Here is a 13,973-nt window from a genome sequence, read left to right on the forward strand (position 1 = left end):
CCGCCGTGCTCTTCCTCACCAGGTACTTCATATTCCACGGTACCAACCACACCTGGGAAGGGTATTACTATCACTACTCTGACCCACTCTGCAAACAGCCAACGTTCACCATCTATGCCTCTGGGCATTACACCCAAGGCATCCCCTCCTCCAAGGTGAGAGGTGGCACGGAGCTGGTGTTCAGAGTCACCCAGGCTCGGGTGACACCCATGGACCAGGTGACGGTGATGATGCTCAACTCCTCAGAGCCTGGGAGCTGTGGGCTGACGAGCTCCTGGAGTGCTGGGGTGGAGCAGGATATAACCCCCACAAATGGGTGCTTGGCTTTGGGCATCAAGCTGCCCCACACGGAGTATGAACTCTTCAAAACGGAGCAGGACACGAGGGATCGCAGCCTGCTCTACATCGGGGAGAGACCCACGGATGGATCCAGCCCTGACAGCCCAGACAAGAGACCCACGTCCTACCAGGCCCCTCTGGTTCAGTGTGCTGGAGCCTCAGAGGAATTCCCTCACTATGTTAGTCTGAAATACTTGGGGAAGAAGGATGCTAACGGGAATGAAGCACTAAAACCTTTGCCTGTGGCCTTTTTACTGTTTATGGCACTTCTGTTGTTAAGGTGGGACTAGTTCTCCATTCAGGTACAGCACAGAATTCAGATCAATCTTGGTGCTAGCGTGATTTTTATACCCTTCAAATGAGCACATCTGGAATCAGTTTTACTCAGCTTTGGAAAGACTTTTTAAAAACACCCCATAGTGAAGGAAGCCAAGGAGATATGCCTGACTCCACACTGTTTGTCCTGTGGCTTTATTGCCTAATCCCTCTCTTTGCGTGCAAATTTAATGTGGTGACACGGATGCTCTGCACATTGCAAGGGAGAATTTAGCAATGTGAGGGGGGAAAAAAGAGTGACATCAATTAAGATTGCTGCTTTGAGATTCTGACATTGCTGAGATTTAACGAAGAGCTTGATTCAGAGGTAATTCAAACAGCCCAAGCGTCGGCTGCCGAGTTTCTTTGAGGTTAAGTTCCCTCCCATCACACTCCTTTTTGCTGTTCATGCAAATTTAATGTGCAAGAGTCAGTCAGCAATAAACAGTCAGCAAGTGTTCTGGATAAGGGCACGGTTCACATGCCTTTTGCAGTTTACAGATATTTGCTGCACTTTTCCTGTGTGTGTGTCACACACAAAGATGCAACACAGAGTTCTTCCCCTTCGAGACGCACAGAGCAGCCCTACAGAGCATCACCTCAGCTGTTACACCTCACCCTGCTCATCAGAGATTGCAGAACATGGAAAACACCTCTGTGCACAACAGCTCCAGCCCTCAGCATTCCCTGGCTGCAGCACTTCATCCTTTGCTGCATTGTTCAGGCTCTCAGAGCAGTCCTGGCTCGTGCTGTGGGACATCAGCAGCATCCCCAGCACACAGGCACTGCCAGGCAGTCCTGACTCCTCCTCACCACACACCCCACGAGGGAAAACAGCCCTCAGAAGTCTTCTCAGGCCATGGATTTTCACTGCCTCCTTTTCTGGATGTGTACTGGCACAGCAGTTGTTAATCCAGCTCTCCTCTCAATCAGTGTCACTTCCAACCTCGTTCCTGTACAGATGTTTTATAAATCTGCCTCTAGTGAACAAAGGGCTGAGGAGATACTCGGATAAGACAGCAGAGTCATGTCAAACTGATTCCTACTGACAAGAAGGACAAACTAAGAAATTATATTCCCTGTCTGCTGCAGCTACGAAGCATATAACTTCCTCAGAGAAGGCCTCCTCCAGCAGCTAAATCCTCTCCAAATAAGCCTATGTATCTTACCCACAAAGGATATTTTGTTAAACCAGCTATGCAATAGCCACTTTCCTAATGCTGTATGTATGGACCTGCAGCTTGTACTTAGATAAATTATGGGTTTATAACAGAAAAATACTTTAGGGGGGATCTGTACATTAATAATTCAAATGAGATGCTTATTAAATGCATACAGTTGTGACATAAATGTTGTCAGCATGTTCACGTGTTCCAGGCATGATCAAATATTAATCATGCACATAAACAGTTCTGCTTTCAAGATGATACACAGAAGGGCCAAGCTTGGCTGCCTCACCTTCTGTTCCCTCTACAGTCCATGGAGGAGGTTTCTCCAGGGTTAGTTCAGCATGGAAACCCTCCCTGTTTCCAAGGCTGGTTGTATTTCGTTGCTGATGCTGCACAGATCCATGAGCAAGTCTGAAGAACTGGAAGTGCATCCTGGGGAAGGTGGTGTGTCCTTTGGGATGTCCCTGTTAGGATGCTCTGAATCAGGGCAAGTCCAGGGCAGCACAGCCCTGTGTAAACTGTGGTGTGAATCACACACAGGGCAGAACTTTTCCTTCAACAGTTTCCCATCACTGTGCTCGAGCTGCTGCTCACTGCAGCCCAGGGAAAGGCTCCTGGGACTCACATCAGCCAAGGTACATGTTTCTGCAGGACCCAAATGCCCATGGCAGGAAGAGGGAACAGCCTTGTGCTGTCTTTGGAGGGTGGGTGGAAGTGGGAAGGCAATTCCTGCCCTACATTTACCCCCACAAATGAGATTTCTGTGCTCATTGACATAGTATGGAAACATCCTAAACTTAACAAGTGCTCAGGTATTGCATGGTATAAAAGCTCTTTCAAGTCCAGATCCTTTCCAGGTGGTGATGGGATTACCATGATGTAAAAAGTTACAAAACAACATCACACACTTATCCAAACACCAAGCCCTTGGGACAGCTCCACCTGCCCTGCAGCAGGACAGGCACCACTGGGTGCTGAGGCACAGCTCCACTGCTCTGCTGGCTGAACTCCCTAGGAAAGCCTCATCAAGAGCCTCTTTATCCTGTTTCCCCCCTTTAAGGATAATTCTGAAAGGAAAAAAAAAGCCATGAAAAAGCTATTTGCATAAATATCATAACTTTTATTGTTCTGTTCACAGTTTTTGAAGACACATTCCCTAAATTACACAGTTATTCTCTCTTAAGAATTTGTGCCTTTTCCCAATTTGAATTTGCCTGGCTCTGACTGCCAGTTGGTGATTCTTGTGTTGCTCTTTGTAAGCTCAGAGAGTTCTGACTGCCAGTTGGTGATTCTTGTTGTGTTGCTCTTTGTAAGCTCAGAGAGCTGCAGTGCTCAGTATTTTCTCCCCATGAAGCTACTTGTGCACTTGTAATCAAGACAGTCTCAATTTTAGTAGAAAACTCAGCCAACTGAGTTTTCTCTCTCACCCTCTCTAAAGCATTTTCACACTCCACCAGTAATTTCTGTATCATTTTTTCTTTTTTTTCGGCATCTATTCCAATTACTCAGCTTCTCTTTTAAAATGTAAATATCCAAATTGCATCCAAAATTCCCAACTCTCACAGCTGAGACATACAGAAGGATAATCACTTACAGCTAGCAGTAATTAAAAACAAGAACACGTTCGTATTCATCAGTCTTTTACCCTGGGAATGCACTGGCATTGCACATGGAGCTGTTACTCACTCAGGTCCTGGGGATGGATATGTCATGTTACCATTTTATCAGCAGTGATTTTGTATCTGTGTTTATCAGTGCTCTGGAATCACTGAATCTATCAGGTCCCTGCAGATCCTTTCTCAGCATCCTCTTTTCATTGTGGTTCTCTCTGAACAGCAAGGTGTGATTGTCAGGAAATATGGAGCTTTGTAGGGGCCCAAATAGTCTCAGTTCACTTGAATCCCAAAGAAAACTGACAATCAAAGAATGAAAGGATTTCTACTGTGCTCCTGCATGAAAATCCACCTCCTTTTCCATCCCTTCCAGGGGGTGTCACAGCAGCTAAGCACCACACTGGCTGTTCTGTCCTGTCCTGCTCACCATCCCCAGCAGCAGCTCAGAGCCTGCCCCAGGGTTCTCCTTTGGGAATACTGGCACAAGGTTCTAGGCTTATGGAATTTCAAACTGTTCATTTTTAATACTGAGCATTGCTAGTGAATGACATCACCTTCCCACTGCTCCTCACTAGGCTTTACCACCTGCATCTGGGAACAGTCCTGAGCCTCCTGCAGAGATCCCTCTGAACTTCAGCTCCCTGAGCACTCCAACCCACACGTTTTCTTTCCTTATGCATTTTCTACACTTCCCAACTCCCATTTTTAATGGATTGCTGTCTTCTTCCCTTTTTCTTATTTGTTTTATATTGCTTTCCATCTAATTTTTCCCTTGATTTCATCCCTGCAGCAGCATGGGCAGTCAGCCAACGCTGTCCCCCTTCTCAATGGCAAAACTATTGGGTTTTCAGCCATTTAATACCTTTTACTTAGAAAACTGCCAATTCTAATTCACTTTTCCATCTAATTTCTTCCCTGCTACCAGATCTGATATGAAATTTGCTCAGCTCTGCCCTTTTGGAGCACCAATTACATTTATTAGCAGCCTGCATGGCTCTGTGCCGAGCTCCACCGTAATCAGCATCCCAACTCGAGTCCTGCAATTCATTTATCTTCATCTCATAGAAACGAGTCAAAACCAAATAACTTCATCTTTCATGTCTAATGCTGCATTACAAAAACAGGTCTAGGACACAGACCATGAGCATTAGTCCTGACTGCTGGATTCCTTTCAACTGTCAAACAAATAAACACCTTTTATTGTACCTGTGAAGAAACCCCAAGCTAACGTGTGCTGGCAGGTTGGTACCAGCTGGAAGCTGATGGAAATAGACTCGTGTCTTGGAAAACTCTTCCCTGTTCACTTATATAGTAATTTTTAACCATTCCAAAAAGCAAAGAAAAAAAAAGTAACTTTCCAAACACTCTCAAACATTTACTGGTGTCCTGCACTGAGCCTGAGCCTGAAATCCCCAGTAGCTTTTCTTTAAGACAAACTTTACCTTTGCCGTTTTCTGCTCCTTTGGCAGGTACAGAAGTTGAAAGCATGAGCCAAGTTTGCCAGACACACAGTCCTGGGCCTGATGATCTCACAGCTCAATTAACAGTAACTTATCTTTCCAATTAGCCACCTTCATTCCCCTGTTTCAAATCCCTCAGAATGCATTTCTGACCTCTAGATTTCCCAAACAATTCTGAAACTGCAACAAAACACACGAAGCTGTAAAACACTTTTACATACATAACAGCACTGAGCTACTGCTTTCTTTGATAAACAATCCACATGGAATATCAAAGCCTATTACATCCTCTAAATAAATAAGCTGCACTGGAACAGCAGGAAGGAGCTGGAGACAGAAAGGAGACAGGAGACAAGACTCATTGCTCCAAACTGTGCAGAGTGAAGAGGAAGAAAGAAGAAATCTGATCATAGAGGAAGCAGAAGGTGAGTGGTTACCTAGAATGAGAAAAGGCAGCCCAGGACCAGTCAGACATCCATCAAGGGAGTGCTCTGTGGGCCAGGCCAGCCAGGAAAATCAAGACTGGAAGGGTGATGGGAAGAAAGAGACCCAGATGGAAAACAAGCAGACAGCAGGGAAGAAAAGCCATTTAAAGATGCTCAGCTGCACACTGCTTTCTGTGCCAAGGAGCAGTGAAGGGACAAGGATGACTTGGCCTGAACCAAAGCACTGAGGGAGGGAATGGAGTGAGATTTGACAGCTCAGGCAGAACAGAGCAGAGAGGAGACTGGGCAGGAGAGTCTGTAGCCTTCACAGAAACACTTCTTTTGGGCTCAGAACTGAAGCAAAAATTCCTGGCTCCAATCACACTTGTGTGTGGCCTCCCAGAGAAATGTGGAAACAAAAACTGCTGCTTTAGCTCTGAGTTCCTCAGCACCACCTCAGGCACTCGAGTGTCCACACACAGAACATAAAGGATTCCCTCCTGACACACACGTGGGTTCCACACAATAAATACCATCTGCTGTACTCAAAGTTCAACTTTTAGAAACCTCAAGAGAACTTCAGTTTCTCTGAGGCACAAACTGGGCAGTTTGGGACAACTTCTGAGCAGCCTTAGCTCACTTTTTTTGACCAGGTACTGATCAGACACTGCAATGTACTCACAAAAAGTGGCCAGACTAACAGTGCTCAAACCTGGTTCTGCCATTTCCTACCTCCTGAGTGCTTGACTTTGTACAGCCTTAATAAAAGTCTTTTGGAAGTAGCTCTGTGTGGATAATTGTGTGTGGGAAATTTGCCAAGCCAAACATGAGGGAGTTCAAGAGGCTTTTCTAATCTTGTGAGTTTATCCACTAAAGAAAAAGATTTGATTAAAAAAATGAAGTACAGCTAAACTGGGAACAATACTTTACTACAGGCTGTTCTTCATAGGCACTTGGAAATCTTGAAAAAACCCCACAAAATTAGGAACTTATTAAATCAGACTGAAATGTACCAATGCAGAAACATAAACACCAATGCCAGATGTATAATGTCAACTTGCAATATGCAGCCTCAATTAATTCTTCTTAATTCACTTGTTTTCTTAACTTCTTTTGTTTTGCCATCTGGAAAAGGCCATTTTCTACTGACAGATCATAGGAGGAAAGATCCAAAGTTCAAGTTTGCTTGAAGGAAAAGCAGCTTTGTTTCTGTGCTTGCAGACCCCACATTCCTTTTGTGCTTTCACTCATGCAGAAGTTTCAGGACAAACTTAGGCCTGGACTGGGAGGCAAAGAGATCTGTGTGGAAGTTGGTAAAAGTTTTACAAAGTTTTCAAAGGTGAAAGCAGTTGTGTAAGAGAAGATGAAGGCAGAGGAAGCAGCAGAGAGAGTGACAGGCAGAGTCACTCTGAAGTGTTCAGGTGTGTGCTCATCAGTGTGATGTGCAGGAGATTCCTGGATGGCTCTTACTGTGGTGTTTGAAAAATAAACTACATTTACCCAGTAAAAAAAAAAATCAACCCATTAATAAAACAAATTTCAAGCAGAATTGAGCACTGGAAACACTTTGTTCTCTGAAGCTAACCAAAGTGAGGAGCAGCACGATGAGAAGTGTCACTGTGGCACTGACACTCTCTGGGTAAAGTGATGCAGAATACATGAGGCTGCCAGGGTAATACAGAAACTTCACTGGACGTGGTCAGAGGATCAGCACTGCCTGCCTGAGCAGTAAATCCCATGATTTATCTAACTGCAACATGACTGGTACCAGCACTGCATCCCTTGGCCATCTCTGCAGGAAAACAAGCTCGAGAGCTGAGCTGTCCCTGCCCCAGCAATCAGCCTTTGCTCTCTGAAATGCCTAAATATTGGTTTATACAGGGATCTTCTTACTGCATGTATCCCATCACAAAGAACAGGAACCTCCACACATGGTACTGAACTAGGCTCACTCCTGTACACATTACTTTCTTCTTTTTATAGTTGTTTCTGACACAAAAAAAAAGAACGAAAGTCACAAACATATAGACTGAAACTCACCAGCTGACCCTTCTCACCTTGCTCACTGAGGATCTGAGCAGTGGATGCTCACCCATTCCCAAACCATGGCACAGCAGCTCTCCAAGCCCCCACACTGTGCAGTGACCCAGCCCCAACAGGAGGCTCAGAGTGGTGTTTTACATGGGCTTTAATTCCAAACAGAGGGAATTTTTAGCTGTGTTTTCTCAGTTACTTTATATAGCAAACAGAACTGGGGGTATGGCATTTCAGGACATCATGGAGAGCAAGAGAAGTTTAGTTTCAAAACTCAGAGTACTAAAGTCACTATTGTGCCTGAAAATTCAGGGCATTCCAAGCAAGAGCTGGAAGTGCCATACACATTCCCTGAAGGGATAAGAGTTTTCTTCCATGGGCCAACTGCAACATCAAGTACCTTGAGACAGGGATGATCCATTGCTGTGTGTACCACGACGTGAATATGCTGACAAGAATTGCAAGTTCACATCTGCAGCGAATAGAAACCCTTCAGAGTTTATTGGTGAGAAGAAACTCTAGTGATTTGCAAAGTGAAGTTCCAACTTTATCCCACTAACAGCATTTCAGGAGGAAAAAGTAACATGGAATATCACCATCAAGCTATTACAATCCTGTATTTTGAAAAAGAATTACATCATGGTACATCAATCCCTCTGAACATGACACACACGACGTGATCTTGCTCTTCAACCCCCAAGGCTATTCCACAGAAACCTGAAGCTGGATCCTGGCTGGAAGGTGCAGTTGTTCCAGTTGTGCACTCCCAGCTGACAACTGCCAATGCAGAGCAATAGTTATGGTCATTCATGCACGGAGTATTTGCTTTAAGATGTGGATAACTACAGAAAAACAGTAGAAATCTTGTTCCATTCTTCTCCCAGCACTAGGCTTCAAGAGATTTTAGATGTCTATTGACACCAGATTTGCCGAAAGAGAGCACCAAGCAGCCTCTCCCCAAAATCAACAATGACTGTATATGCAAGTAGGCACCTTAAAATAACAGCAAGAACAATAATTAGCTTAATAACTTGATTTCTACTACCATGTATCAATTAGTTTCCTAATATCTGGTGTTGTGTGAGGACCCCAGACAATAATCTTATGTAGAAACTCTATGTTTCATGCAGAACTTCCTAAGATGTACAACGTCCTCCAGAGTAATTCACCTTCTCTGAACACTTCATCAAAACATTTGCTCTGGTGTTGTCATGGAAGGAACAACTTACAACAGATCCGTGTGGCTTAAGAACATCCATCCAATGTATTTTTGCACTGTAGCTACAGACTGGCCTTTTAGGAACCTTGGAAGAAAAAACATCCTTAGATTTCCTTCTACTGCATATGAAAAAAGGGTCTGGTCAGACAGACAGGTAATGAGGATTCCACTCATCAGTCATTTTATTTTAAGCTCAGCAAAAGCAAAGTATTACCCAGAGAGTTCAGGGCTGCTGTCTGTTCAGGCTGTGGTCAAAAACGGTGAGGAAAGACCTCAGGATTTTGTCAAATTCCAAAATACAAGCCGTTAATTGGAGAACCTTGCCCAGGACTGAAGGTGTGGGTCAGCCCCAACTGCAGGATACAGATGTTACCAACAGATCCTTAACTGAAGGTCTCTGTTGTCTCCTTGCTCATGTGTTTGCAGGGAAACTGGCAAATGTGTTTTCTGGGACCTCTTTATAGCCCTGGAGGGCAAACACCAGGAAGAACTTTGCTCATCACTGATTTAGCTCCAGGTTGTCAGAGATCACTGAGAAGTGACTCCTGAACACTGGAGGGAGGACTCACTTGACAGCTCCCTCTCCCTTCAGCAAAGCTTTTCTCAAATACATTCTTCAGAGTCATGAAATTCTGCAGCATCACTTACATCTCACCTTTCTGGAAAGGTTCTTTGAAAGTTTCATTAAAAAGTTTTCTTTAGCTTCTGCTGCCGCTCAGAAAAGTCTCTTTGCTCGGTCGGTTCTGCCCAATTTGTCCCACTGAACTCACTGCTTTGCTCCTTCCAGCTCATCCCCCACCTCCCCTGCCCTCTGCAGGCTCACTGGGACAGCTCTGCCCCTTCCCTCCACAGCAGACAAGGCACCAGGACTTTAAAATGCTCAAAATACACCTTTCATTTCTGTTGAATCTTCCAGAGTTGTGATCATCAGCTGAACACACCAGTTATGGGGTTTTTTTTCCACCTATTTTCTTATTAAAAGCCTCACATAAAATTTCCCTTATTTGCACTTGCAAAGGAGGAAACCCTTGAGACACAAGTGGGACAAACATAAAGGTCAACGAGCACAGCAGACAAGCTGCAGCCCCAACAGCTTCTTGTGGAATCACAGGAATAAGGAAGGAATGACAGAAGTCACTTTGAAAAGACTCATTGTAATTATGAAAGACATTACAAAAGATTTTGTCACTGATGGTTTTTGGGTCTACCATTTACAAGATATGTGAATTTACCTGCTCAAAGACTATCTGATCTACTGAATCCACTGTGTCAAACACATTTGTGCACCTCGTGCTAAAAAGAAGTTTAGAAAGGAACCTTCACCTTACCCTGAATGTGCTGTCAAGTGTCTGAACTACTGAGCCCACCAAACCTGGAATTGGGACATTCCCTTTACAGCTCTGCAGCCACTCTGGTTACTCTGAACAACACTTGTGGCTCTCAGGCCCATCATGGGGTGGTTTGGATTGATTTTCAGTCTAGTCTGACAAACAAAACTCCACCCTGAAACAAGACTGAGAATTTCCTCATACCATTAACAAAGCTGACAAGAGAATACTGTTTCCTCCCCCCTCTAAAACTGTGAGAACAGGACAAAAGTAACAAAGGAAACATTAATTTGGGGGCTTTATTTAATTTTCTCTTTTTTTTTTTTGCTTTTTTTTTGCCTTTTTTCAGATGCTACATAGTCAAACAGGATTGGTCTTTACGGCATAGGACTAATTTACTACTAATAGTTTTTTTTTCCCCTAGATAGACTTATTTACATACAAAACCAGTTTCCTGACCACTGTTTCTCCAATGCTCAGATGATCAAAACTCCCCAACAATCGTGTAGTGCCCAAAAACACCAGGAGGCAGAAGAATCTTTGCACCACTACAGCAGCAAACGTTTAGTTCTAGTCACTGGCTTTAACAGGTGCCTTGGATACCACATAGTATTAGTTCCGTGACAAGGAGGAAACATGAGATGAAATACATTAAATAAGTTAAATATGCATTAAACATCTCTGAAGAACATCTTAATTCAACTAAATGAACCAACAGCAATGTAGCTTGGTCCCTCGGGGAGCACAAGGCCACAGCCCTCGGTGCCTCTCGCTGCCTCCCACAGCCACAGCCACTTCTGCCCAGCTTCCCACCACTCCCTCAAGTGCCAAGAACTTGGGAACCTGCACAGAGGTGAAGACACTGACAGAAACTGTTCAATTCAGGAGCAGAACGGTGGCTGAATGTTATTTTACAGAAGTTATCAACACCTCCTGCCTAACCACCCACTCCAAACATCCCTAGGGCCAGCTCCAGCACTGGAGGAAGAGGTTTTTCTAGTTTTCCTTTTTTTTCCTTTTTTTTTTTTTTTTTTAAAAAGAGGTAATCCAGCAACATGTACCAGGGTCTAAGAATGTTTAAAATGACATATACAATATTCCATTGTAGTGTTAAATCACGATTTTCTTCCCCCCCTTTCATCACTGAAGCCTATTCTCTTGCATTCGTTCCCTCATGACAGGTTTGAAACTTTCTAGATTATGTTACATAGTATTTGTGCAGGGGTAATTTAAAGGCAAGACCTGTGAGATGTCATACATTGATTTTTTTTCTTTTTTTTTTTAAACATCGTTATGAATAAATTTAATCCAATGATATGGCAGAACCATCAAACCAATTTACAATTTCCAGCATGCTGCCTCTACAAGGCTATTTTTCCTATAATTACACCAAAGACAAAGAACAAAACCACCAAAGCAAGTAGTCTGGAGCTGAGCCCTTCATCCTTGACAGCAGCTGCAGAAGCAGATATTGGGTTGTTTGTCTGGGGGACCTTCCTCATCCGCAGACCATCTTCTTCCTGAGGGAAGAGACAGGGATTACTCCCACACAACTCAGTATTCCCCCTCAGCAGATTTATTTAGGTGGGTCTTAGACAATGAGTGCAGCTAATTTACAGCTCTATTTCCTAAATATTCCTGAGAAGGAAAGGGCAGTGAGGGAGAAGTGAAGCTAATTTACAGTTCTATTTCCTAAATACTCCTGAGAAGGAAAGGGCAGTGAGGGAGGAGAGGAATTCTGTATCTACTCAGCTAGTAGAGCAAAAGCCACAGCCTTGTGGAAGTAGGAGAGGAATTCTCTATCTCCTTGACTAGCAGAGCAAAAGCCACATGTGCCTGGGAGTTCTCTCCTGCTACAGGAACAGGGGAAGGCAAGAAGAAGCCTGCAAGAACTCTTGTCCAAAGTGCAGAGACAGCTCCAGCACTTCAGACAGAAATGATGGAGGGAATGGCATGAAGATGCATTTCTTGCTCTGTCAGCAAACAAAGTGCTGTTGGGGAAAATGGTTCTCAATATAACTAAGTCAGAGCTGCATGTTTGTCACAACCTAAGGCAACTGCAGTCATCATTCCCCTAGTGAGATGTCACAAACAAATTCCCTCAGCCTTTGAAGGGAAATCTATTCCCCCTCGTATCAACACTGACATTTTGACGTGAAATTAATGGCAATAATTAGGGTATTTTCTTGGTAGGAGTTTGACAGCTGAATTGATTTGAAGATGTATAATCCAAGAGATAAAACAAGGTAACACCAGCAGATACAATTTCTAGTGGAGATGATGCTCCCCACACCTTGACCCAAGCTGTGTGTTAGCACACTGCACTCCACACACACACACTCAGCAGAGGGTAAAATGAGCATTTTGTCTCCTAATTTGTGTCCAGCTGAAGCAACAGGGTTAGACTTTTTAATGTGATACAGTATTATGGTGCAAAAAGCCTCCAGTCTGTACATAAAAACCATTCAGGAAACCAAACTGTAATCAAAGTTCCTGCAGCAACTGTCAGAGGAGTGGAATTCAAAAGGCTCAGGATTGTCCCTCTGACAGTGACTACAGCCTGACACTGCCAGCACCTGGAGCTGCAGTGATTTAGCACTGCTTTCTGGTGTCTAACAGTGTTCCTAACACCACTTTGGGATGGCACTGTACAGCAGCTCAGCTCTAGATAGCTCCTGTGGAGTGTTTAGCCAAGACTGATTTGCAAAAAACATGAAATAAGATCATACAGAACTTAGTGAGTTGCTGGCAAAACAAGAACACAAGGAGAAGTTAAGGTCATGTCTCTGTTATATACATCTATTATTTCTATGTGCAAAACAACAGTTTTAAGGAATTTCTCCATGCATCAGCCAACCAAGCAGCAGCAGAGCAGGCAGGACAGAGTTCCTTTCACTGGGCTCTAACAAGTCACAAAACCCAAACCTTTATTGGTGCTGATATCTATGAAACTAGACTTTACAACAAATGAAACTCCTGAAAAAGGAGTTTTTCAGCACAGTGATAAAGGCTTCTCAATTTCTTGATTTCCCAGCAATGTGCTGGATATGACAGGAAACACATTCCCCATTAATCTTCCTTAATTTGGCCATTTCAACGGCACATTACAGGTGCAATTACTCAAACACTCAGTGTTTGCACAACACTGCCCTCAAGCTCCCATTGGTTTGGGAGAACAGGGCCAAATCCAACACTGAATGCTTAATTCAGACTGAGAAAATGAGGTGGGAAAAGCAAAAAAAGAGAGGGAATTCATGACTTTGGTTTGCCATCCAATCAGTTTCTCTGACTGCATGACTTGTCCACACTCCTGTCAAAGGAAGCATTGATTTCAGCACCTTTCACAGTCTACAGGGAGGAACCTAAATTATCTCTGATAGACAATGTTAAAATACTGTGCTAAGGTCAGGTAATCAAACCTTGAAGTTGGAAGCTTCTTTTTCAGGAAAGGAATAAATCTGCAAAGAAAACAACACAGATCTTTACCTTAAACTGTTTATTCTCCTCCCGTAACCTCTGAACTTCTACTTGAAGCCTCTTATAGTCTTCCATTACTTTCTTAACTTCATTGTCATCCAAAGAAGAACTTATTGATTTAGACATTACAGAGGAATCTGTCTTTGTTGCAGTTGTGGATACAATTTTATTTATTTCTATGTCATGCTGTTAAAAAAGGATAAAGTGATTGTTGGTTAGTCACTAACACCACACCACACACCTGATATCTAGGAGGACAATCAGGTGAAATTGTCTGTGCACACCTGAAACGTGCCTGTAGCAAAAGAAACAAACAACAGTTTTCTTTCTGTACCCTCCACTGCAAACACCAGAGCAGCAGCAATAAGTGCAGGCACAATGAACTCAACTTTTCAGTCCCTGATCTATAGGAAGGGAAATGTCTTTAGACCACATCCCACAATATGAATGGGAACTTGCTCTACCTCTGGAGTTGTAGTGATCTCCTCACCTCTCCCTCCCCAAGCAGCTGCTCCAGGAACCAGGTTACTGCCAGGAACTCCCTCCCTGCTCTGCTGCAGTTCCCTCTCTCCTCACTCCCCACACCTGCCGTCA

At 43.7% G+C, this 13,973-nt stretch overlaps 2 protein-coding genes across 2 annotated transcripts in view; one reads left to right on the plus strand and one right to left on the minus strand.

Moving 5' to 3' along the window:
- The window catches only part of APCDD1L (adenomatosis polyposis coli down-regulated 1-like), a 4,143-nt gene extending 3,514 nt beyond the window's left edge, over positions 1-629 (plus strand). The window contains 1 exon segment of the mRNA XM_009073233.1: positions 1-629. This exon segment is cut by the window's left edge and continues 12 nt beyond it. Within this exon segment, the coding sequence (XP_009071481.1) occupies positions 1-629 (629 nt within the window).
- Positions 630-10,249: 9,620 nt separating this feature from the next.
- VAPB (VAMP (vesicle-associated membrane protein)-associated protein B and C) overlaps positions 10,250-13,973 on the minus strand; it is a gene marked incomplete at its 5' end in the record, with an annotated part of 15,041 nt that continues 11,317 nt past the window's right edge. Inside the window, 2 exons of the mRNA XM_009073234.1 lie at positions 10,250-11,422; positions 13,389-13,565. Of these exons, the coding sequence (XP_009071482.1) occupies positions 11,264-11,422; positions 13,389-13,565 (336 nt within the window). The remainder of the gene's footprint in view (positions 11,423-13,388; positions 13,566-13,973) is intronic.

The sequence above is a fragment of the Acanthisitta chloris genome, unplaced genomic scaffold (genome assembly GCF_000695815.1).
Source record: "Acanthisitta chloris isolate BGI_N310 unplaced genomic scaffold, ASM69581v1 scaffold28204, whole genome shotgun sequence".
Taxonomy (NCBI): Eukaryota; Metazoa; Chordata; class Aves; order Passeriformes; family Acanthisittidae; genus Acanthisitta; species Acanthisitta chloris.